Source organism: Canis aureus, chromosome 9, assembly GCF_053574225.1.
Source record: "Canis aureus isolate CA01 chromosome 9, VMU_Caureus_v.1.0, whole genome shotgun sequence".
Lineage (NCBI taxonomy): Eukaryota > Metazoa > Chordata > Mammalia > Carnivora > Canidae > Canis > Canis aureus.
Window position 1 is genome coordinate 6,621,277 of NC_135619.1, and position 22,629 is coordinate 6,643,905.

At 42.9% G+C, this 22,629-nt stretch overlaps 1 protein-coding gene across 9 annotated transcripts in view; it reads right to left on the reverse strand.

Moving 5' to 3' along the window:
• Positions 1 to 22,629, reverse strand: part of ACIN1 (apoptotic chromatin condensation inducer 1) — a 34,593-nt gene that overhangs the window by 6,950 nt on the left and 5,014 nt on the right. For 8 of the 9 annotated variants that reach the window (XM_077908614.1, XM_077908613.1, XM_077908611.1 and 5 more), the window contains 5 exons: positions 14,565 to 14,653; positions 11,654 to 12,913; positions 10,963 to 11,178; positions 10,346 to 10,461; positions 2,510 to 2,651 (listed from right to left, as the gene is read on the reverse strand). In XM_077908614.1, coding sequence (XP_077764740.1) covers positions 2,510 to 2,651; positions 10,346 to 10,461; positions 10,963 to 11,178; positions 11,654 to 12,913; positions 14,565 to 14,653 — 1,823 coding nt within the window. Of the gene's footprint in view, positions 1 to 2,509; positions 2,652 to 4,414; positions 4,571 to 10,345; positions 10,462 to 10,962; positions 11,179 to 11,653; positions 12,914 to 14,564; positions 14,654 to 22,629 lie in introns of those variants that run through there. The other variant, XM_077908618.1, reaches the window with a different exon arrangement.

The following is a 22,629-nucleotide window of genomic DNA, read 5'->3' on the forward strand; positions in this document are numbered from 1 at the left end:
CAAGTCTCCTTGGTCTCCGTTAAGGGCCAGCCTGACCCTTAGCCGGGCCACTCTCGATGGGTAAGTTAGTGAGGGAAAAAGGAAAAAAAAAAAGGAAAAAAAAAAAAAAAAAGACAAAAAAAAGAAAAAGAAAGAAAAAGAAAAAAAAAAAAGGAAAAAGGTCTTAATTAAAACAGGAAAAACATGAACCAAATAAATAAATAAATCCAATAAAGAAATCAGAAAAATAAAGAGAAAATAATCAAAATAAAGATTAAATAAAAGGAAGAAGAAAATAAAGAAGAAAATAACTAGGAATATGACAAATGTTCCAGGTACCATCTCACACCTGGGATCTTCAGTTCAGCCAATCGCACCTCACTGTGTACTGTATCTAGTCAACCGCCGGTCCAATCAGAATGAGCCCTCCCTGCTAGGCGCTGTGCAATTGGTGGGGGGTTGGGTTGGCAAAAAAGGTGGGCGCACGGCGTGGTGGTCAGCACGGCACTGCCAGAGTCCTCCCAGGGGCGCAGGGGGGGCGGGAGGAAAACGTGTGGGGGGACGCTGCCCAGTTTCCATGATGTCAAGACAGTTCACTGGCGGTGGCCAGGCTCAGCGAGGGGTACAGGGGGAAAAGGGGCAGAGACATCAGTCCCAGCCCTGTAGGGGCATCATCTTGCAGTCCCTGATGAGATGGCCTGTGAGTAGCAGGAATGGTCCTGGCCTTCTATTGTGAGAGGCAGGCAGGACCCTATGTCCACCAGTGGTAAGATCCAGCAATACCACCACCCAATACTTGGAATCCAGGTGATGACTCCAGAGTCCCTTTCTCCTCTGCCTGTAAATGGGGAGGGGCTCCTCTCACCGAGTGGGATCATGGAGCCTCTGATGAAGGCAGCCTGGGGGTAGTAGGTGGAGAGCCCCAGGACCTGGCACACATTCAGCAGCAAGGTCAGAATACTTTTCTTCTGAGAGTTGTGTGTGGCATCTCCTCAGGGACTCCAGCTGAGACAGTGGTTCCAGTCAGGTGGATGGATGACCCCTGCCTCCAGGGATGGAGGAGAAGTTGGAGCAACCAACATGCTGCCCTTCACCATGGACAACAGGGACCAAAGGAAAGTCCATCTGATGAGCAAGTGGTGAAACATGGCTGGGCTGCCATCAGCATTAAATCCCTGGGCTCAAACCCTAGACTTCTCTGCAGGGTTCCTAGTCGTCACAGATTAAGCCGAGAGCCTCCACTTGGTATTTTACAGCATGGCACTGTGATCACAAGCATTGACTCTTTAGGAGGTCTTGGTGCCCTAGATGGGGATCCCAACAGTCTGTAGCAAACAAGGCAACCCACAGTCCTCAAAAGGGTAAGGGCATGTGGGCAGGCGCCCCAGCACTGACACAAGCTCTTCTTGGGGTGTCCCAAATAGGGAGATGATGCAAGTCCACCCCTTTCCAAATGCTTTTTGCTTTCTCAATACAACAAGTCTCTCCAGAACAGTGCTCTTCTTGGCCCCCTGACGTAAGCAAGGCAGGGAGGCAAAAGGGGGCCCATCACAGGATCCCATATACATGCCCCCCTCTGGCCAAGACACCGGGATAGCAGACTCGGCTCTGATTGGGCAGCTCAGTAGCAGCGGGTGGGTCCAGAGGAAGAGGCGGCATCAGCGATTGGCCAGTTGGGCAGGGTTATATTTTACGGGCGGATTACCGTACATGAGGTACTTGGACAAAGTTTTACGGGGAAGAAGGACCTTGTAATAAATAATATTCTGCACATCAAATCACTTTCACCGGCCCCCACCCCCGCAACACACACCAAAGAAAGGCTACACACACGACAGTCCCTCCCATCCTGTTACCCCACTCCCAAACCCAGCTAATTCTTTCTCTATTACTTTAAGAGCCAAGAAGACTTCGCTGGCTCCGATGGGGGGAGCCCCCTGAATTGGGTGCAGGATACAAGATAATATATATGCCAAAAAAAAGGACGTAAGAGGGGCCCGAGATATGGAGAAGGGGCCTTTGGGATCATCACCCCAAGCGCTGGCTTAAGTAGCTACAGCTCTGCAATATGACCACTAGAGGGCAGAGGAGGAACAAAAATTCCTCAGTGCGGCTGGTCAGCTCAGAACCACCAAAGCCCACTAGATGGCGCTGAGTTCCCACAGGCTTTTAAAAAGGAGGGAAAGCTTAACAGTTACCACACAGGGAGAAGCAGCTTGAGAGGGGAAAGCTGGGCCTGGGTCTTGGATAAAGGGCCATTAACGGACTTTTCCTTTAGTTACAAACTTCCCAGAGTCTGGACTGCACTACTTCCCCAACAAAGAAAGGGGAACAAATGAGCCCTGTCCCCATCACAAGGGGGTCCCTTGCTAAACCAGCGAATTCTCCCTTGGCCCTACCCTGATCCAAGTCAGCCTAGTCCCTTCTTTAAGCTATCCCACGGTGTAAGAGGGATCACCAAAGTGGTGTCTACTCTCTCCCCTAGGTCCACTCCTGCCCACCCACTCCAACAGGTGGCTTGGAAATTTACCTCTTTCTTCTCCTCATCTTCAGCACTGCCCTCTGGGCGGTCATCATTGCTGACTTGGTCTGCAATAGGCACAGGGGGTTCTGGAACCTCATTTTCAGGTCTGTTTTCACTTGTGTCCATGGTCACTTCCTCCTTCTCCTCACTGATAGTATGGGGAGAGGTAGGGAGGGAAGGGCAGGAAAGAACCAAGGGGAAGAGAGAGCAAGACATTAGGTTTTGGGTCAGGAAACCCCCATGCCTCATCACTTGGGTGGGTTTGGGAGGGTTGCTTTTCAGATGAGACTAGAGACCTGGCCCCCACAGGAAAAGTAGGAAAACAGTTTTCCTTGGGAAAATAGCACAGATCTTAGCAACCGCATCCATCCACTGCCCAGATGGGATAAAGCTGTGACATGTGGGGTCAGGACTCCCAACTGTTTTTAGGTAATTCACCAGAGTACTCTTACATGGAAAGGAAAAACGTACCACTCTAAACACAGTCCCTCAAAAGTGACTGTGATTTGCCCACAACCCTGTAGCCTCCCTATCCCCTGGCCACAGGCATCTTTAACAAAATTGCATGAGAAATTACGGGAAGCCTGATTGCTTAAGACGAGAAAGAATGGCCGTGGCAAGTGATCCCAACCTTGTGTTTATAATCAACTGCTTAATAAGGCCTACTGACCTACAGGATCTGGAAGCAACAGGAATGGAGAAATTGTGGGGCGGAGGAGGGGCAGGGACAGTAGGGCTGTTGAAGGTTCAAAATTCAATGAGGACCCTCTCAACCAAAAGGAAAAACTACAACTGCTGGAGTTTGAAAGCTCAGAGAAGAATCAGGCCACTTTTACCTGCTCAGAGGTGTAGGAATTGTTCTTACATTCGGCTTTCACCCAGTTTCTCCCATTCCCTCATTCCAACTTCCAAGAGATAAAGAGAGCAGGCCTCCCAGTCAGGACACACCCTCCAGCCCACCTTACATCCCCTCCACCAACTACAAATACTGAATCCTCCCACCCCCACTCTGAATCACACAAGTTAGCTTCCATTTCAGGCAACGAATCCCTGAGATTCACTTGAGATAAACTATTCATCTCCTTTTTCTGTCTTCATCCCTAACTTCTATCTCTACTCTCACTCCCACTACCACCCAAACAGTGGGAGGGAAAAAAAATCAAATTAAGATAATCAGGGGCCTAAGACCCAGGGGAGGGGAAACCAAGCCTCCCCACGTTGATCACCACCACTAGAAAATTCAGCATTCCCAACAGGCTGACTGACACTCAGAGGTCAGAACAGCCTCCCCGAGAGGCAGGGAGGGATGCACGGGAAGGGGGAGGGGAAAATCGGAACTGTGCCCCCAGCTAATCGGCCCCCACAGAAACACGCGATTCAACTGCCTAAATGGAAAGAAAAGACTTATCTAAAAAATACCTATTTCCCACACGGAGAGGGCAAGTTGGGCCAATTAGAAATCAGGCAGGAAGGACAAAGGGGAAAGCAGAATGACTGAAAACAAACCAAAACGAAAGACGGAATGAAAGCCATGGGGAAGAGAAGGAAGATGAGGTAGGTAGAGCGGTGGGGAAAAGGGATACATGGAAATGTGAAGCTCTCACCCTTCTTTGCTTTCTGATAACATGATTTTTTTTCTCCCCCTGGAAGTGCTGTTTATCCCTTTCTGGAATGGAAGAAATAATAAAAACCAAACAAAAAAATCCTAAAAAAAAAAAAAAAAAAAAAAACCCACAACACCTTCCTTGTCCCAATAGCCCACCACCTCCTCCCCAGCCACCCGATCCAGAGAGAGAAAATCGAGATGCAGCAACTGGGGATCCAAAAAATGGTAAATGGAAGGGGAGGTGGTGGCGGTGAGGGGAGGCTAAAATAGATCTGGCTTTTAAGAGATAAGCGTTAAGTCCTCACGGCAAACCCCGAGTTCGGCTGGATTGGTCTCTCTGGAGAAGGAGGAGGAAGAGGGCCAGGCTGCTGGTAGTGGCTGGCTCTATTGTATTGGCGGAGCGGCAGCGATCAGCCGGAGACATGCAGGGGAGCCATCTTGCCACTTACCCAGCAGCCCGTGTGTGCGGATGGGGGAGGGCCCTGCTGCAGCAGGGGAGGGGAAAAGAGAAGAGGGAGGGCGCTGAGTGAGCAAGGTTCTTATCCTCTGGCAGGCCACAGGGAGCTCACTGCTGGCTCAATAGGCCTGGCCTTTTTCCTTCTTTTCTCAGGTTACAACAGCCACTGAGGCCTAAGCCCGCAGGGAGAGGGTGCGCTCTCCTTGTCCCAGGGGCGGGGGAGGGGGCTGGGTGGAGAGGACATACAAAGTTACAGCTGCTTGCTTCCAAGAGTCCAGAGAATAGAAAGAAGGGAAACAGCAGAGCTGGGAGTGAAAAATGATTAAAGAAGGAAGACAACAAAGCCAAAGTTGAAAGAGACACAGAATGGACGGCCATGAGCAATTTTTTATGTGCCCACCTCCCTCTATCCTAGAAGCCAGTCAGCTGCTCATGCGGGGAGGTGGGATGAGAACTGGCACTATCCAATCACTACAGCAGCTAGCTGGCTGCTCACCCCCAAGCAATGACCACGTGTTATTACTCCAACCTGTCCTTTCTCCAGGGATGGCGGGAGGAGAGCAGAGCAGAGTTCCTTTTTGAATTACCAGCAGAGAGGGGGAGAGGTGTCTCTGAAGAGATGACAGACAACTTTGTTTCACAGTCTTTAATAAGGTCACCCTGCTCCAGGGTCCACTGGAGCCAGAAAGGAAAAGGATAAACAGAGCAAGGGGACCTTGGTAGCTGAAGCATGAAGGCCACTTCTTGGAGCAAGGGCTCCAAGGTGGGGGCTCCAAAGCAGACAAGCAGCTGAAGTGAGAGCTGTTACACATGGCTGGGGGTTGGGGGAGGTCTGCTGGGCCCAAAGTGTTTGGGAACTAAACGGAAATTATTAATCATGGGTATTTTCACCAGACTAAATGTGAAATACGAAGCTGACTCTTAACCATTAAAAAAAAAAGCCCTCAGCAGATGCTCAAAGACTCCTTTGTTGACTGCAAAGGTGCTCCTTTTGCACCCCAGTTTGTGGCAGCAGAGGTCTAAAGCTAAGACAAGCTCCTGGGTCTTTAATCAAAAGCTTGGTATTATCCCATTTGTAATACCAGAGCTTTCAGCCAGGAATAAAATTGCCTCCCCACTGAAATCTTGTACATGCCAATTACATGTTAAAGTGGTCATGTTTACACGTTACTCTAAAAGCTCCCTTTCAAAAAAAAAAAATAAAAAGTTTTTATTTTTAACTATTTTTTGAAGTTCTCAAAATAAAAAAATAATAATAAAAGCTCCCTTTCATTTGTGGTCCATCTGCTAAGACAGAGCTCTGCAGTCAAACTGGCTATGGCCCAATCATGGCCCAACAGTGCTCCTATATAAATTCTGACACTGGGCAAGTCTCTCTGGTCTTCTCTGTATATCTATTACTTTATCTGTAAAGTGGGAATCAAAACAATACCGATCTCATGGAACAATGTGATAAGGCTTTGCCTTTAAGAGTTTGGCTTGGACAACACTCCAAGTCACGATAAGGATATGCATAAACACATGTACATTTAATAGACCATTATCTCATTGATACCACTTAGGGAGGTTTCTTAAAGAGTAGACTGAGCTTTCTCTGATGTGAAGGCATCAGTAGTTGGTCTAACAGGTTTTCAGCAAGGGCCTCATCACTTTGTATAATAACTGCTGGATAACTTGCCTCTCACCTCCACCTTGCAGGATTCCTCAAGGTCAGGGACTACGTGCCCTACCTAGTCCCTGGCCCACGGCCTAACACAAAGAAATGCTCAGTAAATATTTCTCAATTAGGCCATCATTGTGTGGACCAAGTGGACACTGTAATAATTGCTTGCTGAACTAAAAGTTTTCTTCTTTTTAAAAGTAAGCTCTATACCTGATGTGGGGTTTGAACTCATGACCCCAAGATCAAGAGTTGCATGCTCTACCAAGCCAGAAAGGAGCCCCAAAGTTTTTTTTTTTTCCAAAGTTTTCTTAAAATTCTTTTTAGATGGAGTCCCTACAGAGGATATTACCTTTTTAACATCCTCAAATAAATGTTCCCTGCCCATCAATTGTCCTAAAATAGTTTCAGCTGCCAAATATGCCTCTCCAGAAGTAGCTTCCTTAGAGGAACAATTTCTCTTTCACTGGAAATTCTTTTTCAAGAATAGGAATTTTACCACATTATCCTTAGCTTTAGGACACACTGAGTTTGTGCCATCTATTTCCCTACGAACAATTCTGTGGAATCCAGGATTCCTTTTTTTTTTTTTTAAAAGATTTATTTATTTATTTATTTATGATAGACATAGAGAGACGGGGGGCGGGGGGGAGGGGGGAGACACAGGAGGAGGGGGAAGCAGGCTCCATGCCAGGAGCCTGACGTGGGACTTGATCCTGGGACTCCAGGATCGCACCCTGGGCCAAAGGCAGGCACTAAACTGCTGAGCCACCCAGGGATCCCCAATCCAGGATTCCTAAGACTTTATTTTCATAAGAAAAAGAGGAATCCTTAAAATTGCCCTGGAAAGGGAACTCAATCTATTTGTAGGACCAGTCCCAAAGCCTTGTTAGCTACTTGTCAGAGCCCCATGAAGCTTTTCTTTGCAGCCCTTTTAAAACAAAAGGCATCCATCCTGGCATCTCCTTTCCCACACTTAAGTTCTTGCACAAATATTTCTGTATCTTTGAAAAAATTGTGAAATTGCATGGGGACTTGAGGGTGGGAGATATCTATCCATAACTGAACAGCACACAAAGCATTTGTAGCTCAGGAGAAAAGGACAAAACTACTTGGAGACTAACAACATCACATTATAGTTCATATCTAAATAAAAATCAGAGAAACTAATAGAAAAGAAAATTTCTACAGGCATGTATGTTTTATGTTTGAACTTTAGTTATTATAGAAAATTCATGAGGATGAGCTGAGGATCTGATACGGAATAGTGGGATATGACAACTCTCAAGCAGTGAGACTTAAATATAGAATATTTGCAGGGGTATACTAGTTCTAAGATGACCAAGGACAATATGATTTGGGGAGTATGATCTTAAATTCCAATTTCTCAGTAAACAAACGCTATTGATGATAATAAATTCTACTTTTAAAAATGATGCATCATTTGGCATATTGGCACTGTTAAGTCCTCTAGAGAGTAACCATTACATTGTCACACTGGCTTAAAGGACTATTTCCTTCCTCGTACTCAGGCAAAAGGACAATAAGCATAAGCCAAAAGCCCAAAGTTACTATTGCCTGCGAGAGTTGGATACTCAGGAAGGTTGTATTTAGAAAAACTCAGGTTTGAATTAACTACTGCTGGATAATACAGTTGCTCACATAAAAGTTCTTTTCTTCCCCCCTCTATTTTTTTTTTAAACATAAAAACAGAGTAGCATTATTTTCTGCTGTATGAGGACACTTTTGTTATATCCACAGTGGACAGAAGACTGGGTTTTAGAACATGCTCAACTGAAACAAGACTGAGGGCTCACAAATTCCTGCTCCAACCAATGATGAGATACCTTACCTCATAAATTTAGAATTCCTCAGGGCACAATCAGAATCAGAAAGGATTTAACAAAGCACAGAAAAAGTTAAGCAATCTCTTCCAGGTGCTGACAGGTCTTTGAAATCTTTTTTTTTTAAACACTTTACTGAATCAACAGGGCCTAGCTCTGTGTCTTGTTGAGACAGACAGGAAAACCAAGGTTAAGCTACAAATAGTCATTTCCATTTAATTGGCCAGGGGCTCCAGAGGTCACCAGGCTGAAAACTAGGACTCTAGAGGGGTGAAAGACTAGGAGTGTTGTAAATCAGATGCAGTAGGGCCTTGAGAAATGTAGGCGAAGTTCTCAAAGATTCATTTACCAGATCCTGTGTCATAATAGCCTATGAGTTTAGGCTTTGGGGCATGTCTTTTTATTAGGCTGCTGAACAGGCCATCTGGAAGCCAGGCAGAGGGAAAGTAGGTAAAGGCGATGTGTGTGAGCTACTCCTGAGCTCAGATTGCATTTCTCATCTATAGGCTGCTCCACTGAAGCTTGCCTAGGCAACAATGGACAGTCTCAGTATTAGCCCAAGGTGTCACTTGCCTATCATCTTGTTGGAATAAATATGACTAGATTACCTCGGTCATAAAATGGAAGATCAAAGGCACGCTTATGTGGGGAGAAAAACTCTGTACATGACTCCAGGCTTCATTTGTCCTGGACTTGCATGCTAAAAAGTCCAGAAATAAAGATGTTTCAAAATAGCATCAAGTGCTGTTTTGCTGCCAGGATCTCATAGACCAAGTGAATTTTAGGGTAAGAAAAACCTTTTAAGAAAATTACTTGCTTCTTAAAGTGTATAAGAGGCAGTTTCTCAGGCCCAATTAGTAGTAGGTTGTCAACACCTACTTCAAAACTGCCATTATACAAAGGATATGTACCCCCTTGGGATGGGTGAGGAGAGGGCAGGTATTATCTCTGGTTGCTGGATATGGAAGGCAAGGTGTCACCCCATTTCCTCATCGATGGTGTAGTTGGGGAATCCTGAACACTTTCCAGAATCCGCTGGGTTTTCACTTTATGGTCCTAGAAGAAAAACCCCCTTCCAAAGGATAATGTACCCATCCCAAAGGGGAAATAACAAAAACTTTTCAAAGGAAGTATAATGAACTTTTGACTTTCAAACCAAAAAAATAACAGCCACAAGATGGCAGCAGAGGCAAGACCATTAGAATAGACAAGGCAAGGGTATGTCCCAAGGCGAAAGCTACATAGATAGTAAGAAGAATAAAACTAGTATTAAAGTCAAAAAGAAATGAGATAATAAATGTCACCTGCCCACCACCCTCGAAAATCAGAGGAAAGATAGTCTTAAGCTCTCAGAAGAGTGTAAATTATTAGACTTTTACATAAAGGGAAAAATCATACTGGCAGGATTAGTGTTAAAATGACATAAAACCAACAACTTTAGGTCAACTGTCTACACTGGATGTTCATTAAAGCAGTACAGGATTCTTGATGACTAAAGTAAGCAATTGTATTTCTGCAATGTTTTGCTTTTCATTTCCCATAGCACTCTGAAGCCAGGAACTTGGGTTCAATGGCTTTTTAACTCAATAGTACCTAGCTCAAAATAATGCATGAATGATATACCTGTTCTTACCTATATTTTTCTAGAATTAAATATAAGGAACAAAAAGCTCACATTAATTATGAAAATGGTAAAAATCAAACCAAGGGCCTTAGGGGTCCAAAAACAAACTTCTGACTTGATTGATACATGCTTCATATTTTGCTGTATATCCAATAAGAACTAAGATAGACTGTGCTTAATAAAAAGACAGCTAACAACTAGGGAAAACAAAAATCAAACACAACACTCTCCTGTGTCTTTCTTGGTAGATTCTTGGTATGCTTTATTTAAACTGTTCCCAGACTCAGATATAGCTAGTAAATGTGAGTTATGAGTTAAGATGCCCCGAGTCAACTCCCTTACACTGTCTTGAGTTTGGAAAACAAAGCCTCCGCTACCTGCTCCTGCTACCTGCTCCTTAAAGGAACCCATTGGTCAGATGACCAATTGGGTTTCCTTATGCTCTAACCACCACTTTTCAGACTACCTTAAAAATTCTGGTGGCAGCTCTCAACAGAACCACTGAAGCCTAGCCTCTGTCCAGATAAAGCTCTGCCTTTATATTTTAGAAGGAAACGAGGACTACTTAGTCAAAGAACCCCAGGGAGCAAAGAACTATTTATTCCATATTCCCAGTTCCTTGTTATACCCCAGTTGAGAGAGAGTACTTACACAGTGTGATGAATCCTTTCTGATTCTGGTAGGTGAGCAGTCTGGGTCTCTGAGGTTTGGGGCTGTGTGGCAGCTGGTGGCTCTGCCTCTTCAGCTTCACACTTCTTTGGGCTCCCCTGTCAGGACAAACATAGCAAAATGCCCATAGCAACATACTTAAATCTGCTTGGTTTTTTTCTTTAACCTGGAGCTGGTAAGGCAGAGCAGGACTTACACAGTAGTAGTTCCACACTTTGCCCTATATATCTTTGTTATTCTAGTTTAGAAAGTGGAATAGAATGATGCTTAAAGAATTTCTATGCCAACAATTATTTTATTAGAATTCTTTTCTTGAGAAAACTGAGAAAAGTCTTCCTCTGGGGCGGAAAAAAAGGAGACATTCTGTGGAAGTGACCCTGGGAGCCCTGGAGATAAGAACCCTGCTGCCTAGCCTCATACAGAGCTTTCATCAACCAGAGAGTTGGAACTGAGTTCAGTGGAACCTTACAGGTATCCCCAACCATCTACCTTTCCAATGAACCTTATCTAGACTGACCTTTCAGTTTTATAACTAAGACAAAAAGGAAAATCATGCCTAATCCTCCATCTCCTCCTAGGGAGGGGACATAATAGCCTACCCGCTCAGGTTGTAACCTCTGGGTCACATGCTTTTCAGCTGGCTCAGGTTGGCTCAAACGTCTCACTTGGATAGAGGATGAGGTGGAAGTCCTCTCCTTTGGCTCAAGGACCTGCAGTTGTGGCACAGGTGGAGTTGCAACCTCCTGCCCAGAAGAGGGATCTTTGGTTTCAGTGTAGCTGGTGCTGCTGTCCCTGGAGATTCCAGGGCTCAGAGACTAAAGAAATGAAGCACATAAGGCAAATTATTTTATATGGTATATATTCAATATGTCACCGAGTTTCCCAATTCCACTGGACCCTTCTGTCCCTATGTTTATTCCTGTTTGAGTCCGTGACCTCCTTGACTTCCTAGATTATTGGCAAATTATTAAGTCTCAACTAGATACTGGGTTACTAGGATACACACATAAAAAGGCATGTCCATATCCTCAAGTTTATAGTCTACTGAGGGAGATAGGTAAATGATTCAACTTTAGAATCAAAGAGACTCAAAAAAATGAAAAAGGACTCTATGTAGGGATCAAGGAATTAAAAATTAGAGTCAGAAATAATGGGAACATAATCACTGACCTGGGGAATAAAAGGAAGCTTTTCCCATTCCTGCCAGAAATTATAATAGGTTCTCCTGGGGTTGAAAAACACTGGAATACAGACAAAACATCAATGCACCCAGGATTCTCCCACACTTACTTTTCTGCTGTTGCTTGAAGCTGAACGAGAACGGGAACGGGAACGGGAACGTGACCTAGACTCTGATGTTGATCGGGAGCCCATCTCAGATCTACCACGAGGGTTGGTATGAGTACGTGCCCGAGATACATCTCTCTGCTTGGATCTTAGAGATGAGTGAGACTGAGAGCCTGAGCTGTCCGGAGAGCGAGATCTTGATCTAGAACTGGAGGATGAAGAGGAGGATCGGCTTGAGGATGAGTCAGCTGACTGTTTCAATCTGTGGCTTGGGAGAAGAGTATGAGAAGCCCTTCTACCTTCCTTCTGTTCCAGAGACAGCTGTTTCAGAGATTCCTCGGTGATCCCTTTGGCTGGTGCTAATTCCTCAATTTTAAAAGGGAATGGTTGAACATATTTTTCGGACTCAGTTTCAAGACCCTTCTGGGTTGAGCATTCAGCTAGTGTGCTTTTCTGAACTAGAGGCAGGACACTCTCCTCTGACACTTTCTCTGCTAGAGATTCTGCTTTGGTGTCTGCAGGACTTGACAAAGGAGACAGGCGTCCCACCAACTGAACAGTATGTGGAGATATTAATAGCTCCCTGGCCTCACCATCTGTATTAGGAGGAGATAGCTGAGTGAGGACAGGGGGAGCTGGGCCTTCCATGGGCTCTATTTCTTCTTCAGTCTGGAGTTGTGTATTAGGTGGTGGAGAAGATGCTTCCTTGATAAGTAAAGGCGGAGGAGTTTCCTCTTCACCGACATTTTGCTCTGGTTGTAGCACAAGAGGAGCCTTCTCCAGATCTTCAGTCAGTCGAGGAGGGGAAGGGGACTTTGATTTTTCCTCCAAGCCTTTTGAAGTTTTTGTTTGTTTTTCTTCTTCAAGGGAAGAAACTGTTTTCATCTCTTTTTCCTGCTGATATCTGGCCACATGACTTCTTCTCGCTTCTTCCTGGGACCTTGTAACTCTTCCTCCTCTCTCTAGCTCCTCCTGTTCCGGGGATCTTATGCTTTGGTGTCTCTCATCTATCACCTCCTCTGGTTTTACTCTGGGCATCTCTTCCCCCTCTTCTGCTTCCTTAAACTGTTTCAGGACAGGTGCATCCCTAGATTTTTGTCCCTCCTCTTCCTCTTCCTCTTCTTCCTCTTCCTCCTCCTCCTCTTCTTCCTCCTCTGTTTTCAAATTTCGATCTGCTCTGACCCTCAGATTTCTGGAAGGTGTTTCTTGATCCTCTTCCTCCTCGGTCACCTGGCTACACTCAGAGAGTTTAGCTGCTCTTGCCTGAAAGAAAAGATATACAATGGTTCCAAGTATATTTGCTCTCTATCAACACAGGAAAAAAAAAGTATCTCAGAAGATACACACAGAAAGGAGAAACTCAATGATACAGGCTTGCATCCATACAAACAAGTGTGACAGTAAACAAGCATGACTTGTCAAGCTGTTATGGGAATCAATATAGAGTACAAAAGGAATACAATTTATGAAACTGCTACTAGTTCATTTTCTAGTTTCAAACTTTAAAAATAAATACACACTGAACATCTAGAAAGTAGCAAGGGAAGGGGATGGGGGAACTGATTATCATCACTTAATATAATTATCTTTTATCACTTGGGTATATTGACTTTTTTCCCCATCATTTCTTTTCATAGTCATAACCACACCACAGATACACTTTTGTGTTCTGTTCACTTAACACTGTATCATATGGCTTTAAAGTTTATTTATTTATTTATTTATTGAGAGAGAGAGAGAGGCAGAGACATAGGCAGAGACATAGGCAGAGGGAGAAGTAGGTTCCATGCAGGGAGCCTGATATGGGACTCGATTCTGGGACTCCCAGATCATGACCTGAACCAAAGGCAGATGCGCGACTGCTGAGCCACCCAGGTGTCCCTGGCTTTAAAGTTCTAATTGAGTAATTTTATCTTTTCTAATAATGTACTTTAGAAATACAGCCCAGCCTGTTAACTTTCTTAAGTTTTAGTTTTCATATATTTGCTTAAAAACCTGAACAGACCTAATTAGAAAACAAAAAAACAACTCTTTTTGTCTGGGCTGCTCATATGCCATCTAAACTGAGGAAGACCTCGGCCACCTGAGCCACGGCTACATTGGCAAGTCCCTGGAAACACCCAGGAGGCCAATGCTGGTGGCATGCATCACCACGGGATCAACTTTGACAAATATCACCTAGGTTACCTTGGTAATGAGGCATTACCACTTAAGAGAAGCCAGAGCTTCTGCCCATCTGTCAACCCCAACACACTGTGGACTTTAGTTAGTGAGCAGACACGGGTAAATACTGCCAAAAACAAGACTGGAGCTGCTCCTATCAGTGACATGGTGCAGTCAGGCTATGACAAAGTTTTGAAGAAGGGAAACCTCCCCAAACAGCCTGTCATGAGGTCACTGTTCAGTAGAAAAGCTGAGAAGATGAAGGGTGGGGGGAGACTTGCATCCTACTAGCTTGAAGCCAAGTAGAGGGAGGTTCATTAAATGCTAACAAGTGCTTTTCAAAAAAACACAAACAAAAATAAACAAAATCACCGCTCCTCCCAATAACACACAAAAAAGTGAGATAAAGAGGAGAAAGAAGAAAATTACAGGGGAACCTAGGTGGATCAGTCTGTTAAGCGTCTGCCTTTGGCTCAGGTCATGATCCAGGGTCCTAGGATCAAGCCCCCAATTGGGCTCCCTGCTCAATGGGGAGCCTGCTTCTCCCTCTCCCTCTGCTCCTCCTTCTGCTTGTGCACTCCCTAATAAATAATCTAAAAAAAAAAAAAAAAAAAGACAGAGAGAGAGAGAGAGAGAGAGAGAGAGAAGTACAGAAATCTAAAGAGACACCAACTCTGAAAAAGTGATGGAAGGAGATATACAAAGCAGTACCCAGAGAGGTGACAGAAGCTTTAACAGGTATCTGAGTTACCTGTCTGACCCTGGATGATCGTCTTTCTCCTTTCCTTGGTTTATCATCATCAGATTCACCTTTCTCTTCAGAAATAGAGGAGCTTTTTCCTATCAAATGAAAGAAAATCAAGTCAGATTCATGGTGTAAACATTCATTTGAAGACGCTTTCTAAAATTCAATTATAGCATATGAGTTGGTCAATATGTATCTATATTCATTTCTTTAAATTCTACGCAGAATACTATATAAAGTTCTAAGAGGGGTGTGTGCCTGGGTGGTTCAGTTGGTTAAGCAGCCAATTCTTGGCTTAGGCTCAGATCATGATCTCAGGGTTCTGGGACTGAGCCCTGAGTTGGACTCTGCAGTCAGTGGGGAGTTGGCTTGAGGATGTTCTCTCTCTCCTTCTCCTTCTGCCCCTCTCCCTGTTCACATGCACTTGTTTTCCAAAAAAATTAATAAATCTTAAAAAAAAAAGTTCTAAGGGTCTTATTGATTATTCCTACTGTGATGTCTGGAATATTTTCAATATCCCAAAGACAATTCACATATTAGACATAACTCAAATAACTGTAAAATAACTACTAGGGGCTTCAAACTGTTTAGCAGGGATGCACAAATACAAAACACGCTTATTTCTACAAAATGTTTTGTCACAATTTTTCTGGATTGCATATTGCTACCACTAGTTTGTTTTTTTCAAGATTTATTTATTTATTCATAGAGACACAAAGAGAGAGAGAGAGGCAGAGACCCAGGCAGAGGGAGAAGCAGGCTCCATGCAGAGAGCCCGACGCAGGACTCGATCCAGGGTCTCCAGGATCACGCCCTGGGCTGCAGGAGGCACTAAACTGCTGCACCAAAAGGGCTGCCTGCTACCACTAGTTTTGAACAAAATATAATGATTAACAGACCAGTTTGTAAAATAATCTCATGAAGTAAGTACTTACATGAATTGTTTTCGGGCCCTAATATTCCTAGAAATTATTTCAAGCCACTGGACAGGGCTTCAGAAATGGGCCCTTTCAATTACTGTTTTATTTATTTAGTTTTGTTTTAAAGACTTTTATTTACTTAATTGACAGAGAGAGTGAGAGAGTACAAGCAGGGAGAGAGTACAACACAGGCAGAGGGAGAAACAGACTCCCGCAAAGCAGGGAGCCCGATGTGGGGCTTGATCTCAGGGCCCCGGGATCATGACATAAGCTAAAGGCAGACGTTTAACTGACTGAGCCAGGTACCCAGGTACCCCTTAATTATGTTTTATATAAAGTGCTCAAGGTGGGATTCTTTTTGAAAGGAAAAATAAGTTCAAGAAAGCTTGAAAACCACCAATCTAGGTCATTTCAAATAATAACTCCATGTAAAACTAGAAAGAAAATTTTGTTCACATTCCATAAGAAAAGGTGATTGTGCATAAATCACTTAAAAAATTTGGGCCCAGGGACGCCTGGGCTCAGTGGTTGAGCACCTGCCTTCGGCCCAGGGTGTGATCCTGGAGACCCAGAATCGAGTCCCTGCATGGAGCCTGCTTCTCCCTGTGTTGTGTCTCTGCCTCTCTCTCTGGGTGTCTCTCATGAATAAAAAAAGAAAAAAAAAAAAATTGGGGCCCAGGCGCCTGGATGGCTCAGTCAGTTGAGTGTCTGCCTTGGGCTCAGGTCATCATCCCAGGGCCCTGGGATTGACTGAGCCCCATGTCAGGCTCCACGCTCAGTGGGGAGCCCACTGCTCCCTCTGCTGTTCCCCTGCTTATGTATGAGTGCCCTTGCTCTCTTTCAAATAAAAGTAAAACCTTAAAAAAACCAAAAAACTGGGGTCTTGGGACACTTGGGTGGCTCAGTCAGTTAAGTATCCAACTCTTGATTTTGGCTCAGGTCTTGATATCAGGGTTGTGAGATCGAGCCATGCACTGGGCTCTGCACTCAATATGGAGCCTGCTTGAGATTCTCTCTTCCTCCCTCTCCCCATCCCCATTCTCATGCAAGTGTGCTCTCTCTCTAAAACACCCCCCCCACACACACACACAGACACAACCAAATTTGGGTCTCAATGTCTTGACCAAGGAAAAGGCAGAGATGGACTGAAAGATTTCTGAGTTTCCTACCAGTATTAAAATATTACAAAGAATAGGAATGCAAATATTGATGAGAACCAGTTTAGAAAACAGCCTAAAGGGCAGCCCCAATGGCACAGCGGTTTAGCGCTGCCTGCAGCCCGGGGTGTGATCCTGGAGTCCTGGGATCGCGTCCCACGTTGGGCTACCTGCATGGAGCCTGCTTCTCCCTCTGCCTGTGTCTCTGCCAATCTCTCTCTCTCTCTCTCTCTGTCTCAATAAATAAATAAAATCTAAAAATATATATATTAAAAAAAAAAGAGAAAAAAGAAAACAGCCTAAATATGATTATATTCCAGATACTTAACTCAGATTGGGCTCAATTTTAATATAGTACAAAAGGCTTTAATGATCCACAAAACCCAGTCCTATACTAAATCAGTGCAAATAAAATAGAGGTGTGAGCTCTAACCCAAGGTCTTAATTCTATATCCCAGCAATTTAAAATGAACTTGTCTTTGCTTCTGTAAGTAAAAGAAAAAAACATAAAATGAACTAAGACACTGCACATATTCTATAAAACTTGACTCAATGATCACTTCACTAATAGGATCTCTAAAAATATGCCATTTCATATCTTAGTGAATAATGACTTGCATTATGGATGTGTGTACAGGATCTATGGTTAGGACATATACTGGCAGGCCAGATTCTCTAGCAAATACTGAGGGATAATCTTAGAAGTTAATAATGTGGTGATAGTAATAATCAATAATAATATCATAATTAAATAAGTGGAATAGGTTAAACTACAAGATGAGTAAAACTGAAAGAAAATTGTTTTCCATTAATTTTAGATAAAGCTCCTATACAAATATAAAATAAAGAAGTTATTTTTGTAGTTTAACTAAATAGGAGAAAAAGGTATAGGCTGGGGTGGGGGAGAGGGCAGGACAACAGGCAGAGCATCAAGGATTTTTACAACAGTGAAAATACCCTACATGACACTGGAATTATTACATATTATACAACTATCCAAACCCACAAAATGTACAACTCAACAGTGAACCCTAGGATAAACTATACATCTTGGGTGATTATGACTTGTCAACACAGACTCTTCAATTTTAAGAAATGTATCACAATAGTGGGAGATATTGATAATGGGAGAGGCTGTGCAGGTGCGGGAGTAGAAAGCATATAGAAAATCTCTGTACCTTCCTCTGGCTCCCTTAGTTGGTAGAACATGTGACTATTGATCTCAGGGCTGTGAGTTCACACCCCATGTTGGGTATAGAGATTATTTAAAAATAAAATCTTAGAAATAAGTCTTAAAATTATCCAGATGCTTAAGAATTAGAAAAGAAAAAGGAGAGGGGCACCAAGGTGGCTCAGCTGGTTAAGCACTGGATTCTTAATTTTGACTCAGGCCCTGACCTCAGGGTTGTGAGATGGAGCTGAGCCCTTCTTTGGGCTACATGCTGGGTGTGGAGCCTGCTAAACATTTTCTCCCTCTCCTACTGCCTCTCCACATCCCCTAGCATACTCTCAAAAAAAAGTTAACCAGGTCAAAGGAATAATATAGATCTTAATGTTGCAGATATTTTAAACTTTACGTAGACAAAGAAAAGACGATGAAAATTATATAGCAAAGTATCAATTCAGGTTTTTTAGTTTGTAGGACTATGGATGATGCAAAAAATAGTTTTTTTCTAGTTTTTCCAAATTTTCTTTAATAAACACATACTACTTAAAAAATTTTTTTTTTACCTACTACTTTTTGTAATAAGAAAATAAATATTTTCAAAAGGATAAAATCCCATCCTCTGGAAGAAAAACATACTCTTCAAATCCTATGAAGAGCTAAAATTCATAGGTCTAGCTATCTCAAGTACTAGCTTTATCGATACAAGTTCTAAGAAACATTCTCTTCGTTTTCTTTTTAATCTAAAAACAGGAGTTATATGCACATATTTAAAGTCATACTAAAGATGCTCTGTTGGGGATCCCTGGGTGGCTCAGCAGTTTTGCGCCTGCCTTCGGCCCAGGGCGTGATCTTGGAGTCCATGATCCTGGAATCCCAGAGTCAAGTCCGACATCAGGCTCCCTGCATGGAACCTGCTTCTCTCTCTGCCTGTGTCTCTGTCTCTCATGAATAAATAAAATCTTAAAAAAAAAAATAGAATCTTAAAAAAATAAATAAAATAAAAATAAATAAAATCTTAAAAAAATAAAAAGATGCTGTGTGGTGATTAACAGCTTTCAGTAAGCACCTGTGTGCTCTGAATAAATAAATGTAATTAAGGGGTGGGAAAGACACGTTTTGTAAAGTTGGTCAGAGATAAATGTGCTAAAACAGGTCAAAGAGTTTTAGACGGGACACCTGGGTGGCTCAGTGGTTGAGGGTCTGCCTTTGGCTCAGGCTATGATCCTGGAGCCCCGGGATCAAGTCCCACATCAGGCTCCCTCGGATAGCCTGCTTCTCCCTCTGCCTGTGTCTCTGCCTCTCTCTCTCTCTCTGCGTCTCTCATGAATAAATAAAATCTATTTAAAAAACAAAAATCCTGGAACTTAAAAAAGTTTTAGAGTTATGATTTTAAAATTAGGTATGTAGGGATCCCTGGGTGGCGCAGGGGTTTGGCGCCTGCCTTTGGGCCAGGGCGCGATCTGGAGACCCGGGATCGAATCCCACGCGGGCTCCCGGTGCATGGAGCCTGCTTCTCCCTCTGCCTGTGTCTCTGCCTCTCTCTCTCTGTGTGACTATCATAAATAAATAAAAATTTAAAAAAATATATTTAAAAAAATAAAATAAAATTAGGTATGTACAAGCAAAGAGCCTCTTTTTCGACCTACTCAAAGCTAAGTGCTATTCTATTGGATCATAATGTTGTTTTGATGCTGTAAAACTGCAGTGATAGAATTCTAGATGATTACTTCTCTGGAAGCACTTAAGTAATAAGTCACCAATGAGATGTAGGCTGTTCAGTAAGTTTTGGTCATGACTGTTTTGCAAAAAAATGGCGACTGGAGGGGACCCTCAGACGTAAAAACAGGAAATTAGTAAGCAATACAAAATATAAAGAAGAAAAAACAAGATAAAAGAGAACGAGGACTCACTTTCTAGCTCCCTGTATAGAACTGACATGATGCATACAAGCTTCTGGGAAAGGGGACATCTATTATGGGCACATAGTCACCTAAGTATCTTAAGCCAGATGTTAATATGTGCAGAAACTGAGTATGTTTAGCAAAGGGTAGAGCCAATGCAATTAAAAAATGTATTTCAGGAGTTAAAAAGCAAGGGTAAATGTAGATTCAAAAGTCAGAAGCCTTCAGGCTGCTAGACAATAAAGTGAAGAATGTTTATAAGAGCCATATAGCAAAGTAGTTTCTTCATTATGAAAAACAAATCCTAGGGCAGGATTTGTAGGACCCAAGTAAGGTAGCTAGAGATAACAGCAAAGCCTGTGGACAAAGGGAATCTGGGTATCTGGGTATGAATAAGAAGCAGGAATTAGGAGAATGGAGATCTGGCAATGACGCCAAACCTAAATCTGACTCATGTTAGCTGAGTAACTTACCTACCATTTCTCTAGAATCTCAGCTTCCAAATTTAATATGAGAAAAATGAATGAGGACTATATGCCCTATAAGCAAAAGGCTGGTTAAGATTCCCTGGAGCTATACCTTTGTTAAAGAAGCGGTATCCTGATATCCATTTTTTTTTTTAAGATTTTATTTATTTATTCATGAGAGACAGAGAGAGAGAGAGGCAGAGACACAGGCAGAGGGAGCAGTGGGCTCCATGTAGGGAGCCCCACGTGGGACTCGATCCCAGGTCTCCAAGATCACGCCCTCGGCTGAAGGCGGAGCTAAACCGCAGAGCCACCTGGGCTGCCCTGATATCCATTTTTAAATGTCTATTTTCCTAGATTGGGACTCTTTTTGAAATAATTAACTTATAGCAATAAGGATTTTAGTACACCCAATCATGATCTAGAGGCAAACTCAGACAACTCTGACTATGGAAGGTGGATAGTGTCTCCCAAAACCCTAGAAAATTCTAAAGAAAGTAGTGAAGAGAGTAGTCAAGAAGAGCCAGGAAGGATGTTAAAAACCAATTCTTGGGGATCCCTGGGTGGCTCAGCGGTTTAGCGCCTGCCTTTGGCCCAGGGCGCGATCCTGGAGTCCCGGGATTGAGTCCCACATCGGGCTCCCGGTGCATGGAGCCTGCTTCTCCCTCTGCCTGTGTCTTTTCCTCTCTCTCTGTCTTTCTCTCTTTCTGTGTCTCTCATGAATAAATAAATAAAATCTTAAAAAAAAATCTTATTAAAGAGAGAACCCCCAAAACATCCAAATAAGTTGGGATCCCGATAGTTTACTGGCCTACTAACAAACTAACACTGCACATCTTAAAAGAACCTAATTTTCTGGGCAAACTCCAGGCATTGCAACTGATCCAACTAAACACCACTAGAACTCCCAACCATCACTCCATTTAGGACCTTGACCAAATTTTGTACCACATCTATGAGATTCACATTCTAGCCAAGATCAGAGGTAAGAGAGTTTACGGCAGAGAGTACACAGAAGAACACAAATGGAATTGTTAGCTGTACTCTACAATTTACTACATTCATCTCATATTTTTTGCTTCTCTCTTTTCTCCTCTTTTACTGTCTCCCCCACCCCCTTCATTAATTACCACCATAGGAAAAGTCTGGTTGATGATAAAAAACATTGAAGGGACTGGTTATCCTTTAAATCTTTGCTTTTGAAACCTTATTTCTTTTTTTATTTTTTAATTTTTTTTTATTTTTAAAGATTTATTTTTATTTATTTATGATAGACACAGAGAGAGAGAGAGAGAGAGAGAGAGGGGAAGAGACACAGGCAGAGGGAGAAACAGGCTCCATGCTGGGAGCCCGATGCGGGACTCGATCCCGGACTCCAGGATCATGCGCTGGGCCAAAGGCAGGCGCAAAACCGCTGAGCCACCCAGGGATCCCCTGAAACCTTATTTCTATTTCAGGATCCATTTCTCATTTTCATTTCAAATTACATTTAGAACTGAAAGAGAACTTTTTTTTTGAGAGGCTTATTTAAGAGAGTTGCTTATCAAATCATGCTCCTATCAAGTATTTTCAATGGTTTCCCCCTTAAAATAAAAAATTTCATATTCATTCTTGATATTCAAAACCCTTTGCAATATTAATCCAATGTACCTTTAAAAAAAAGATTTATTTATTTATTTACTTACTTATTTATTTATTTAATTTATTTATGACAGACATAGAGAGAGAGAGGGGGGGGGGGGGGCAGAGACACAGGCAGAGGGAGAAGCAGGCTCCATGCCGGAAGCCTGATGCAGGACTCGATCCCGGGAATCCAGGACCACGCCCTGGACCAAAGGCAGGTGCCAAACTGCTGAGCCACCCAGAGATCCCCTTATTCTATTATTTTTATGGTCTATGTGTTTGCACTATTTATATGACGCTTTAAAACACACCATCTTCAGAGGCACCTGCGTTGGCTCAGGTCATGATCCTAGGGTCCTGGGATCAAGTCCCACCCACATCAGCCTCCCCATAGGGAGCCTCCTTCTCCCTCTGCCTATGTCTCTCACAAATAAATTTTAAAAATCTTAAATAAACAAACAAACAAATAAATAAATAAAACAAAACACATCACCTTCAGTTGTTGGCTTTATGTGCAATTATCTTCTCTCTCCCAAAAAGATTTTACAATGCGCTAACTCCCCATATACTCTAGCATGGAGATATGTAGTACTTGAGGAAAAACAGATCTCTAAAATAACTTATTATTCTTCTACCATTAAGTATTTTCTAAAAATCTATGTTCAAATTCTATATTAATTAGACGAGTTAGTTACTTCTACACATTCTAAAAAATATTAGATACGATTACCTTATGACCACTAACATTAATAGATATTCAAAATACTTTTACTGTACACATTGATTTAACATATCTACCTACCATTCACATCTTATATACATGTTCTCCTAAAAG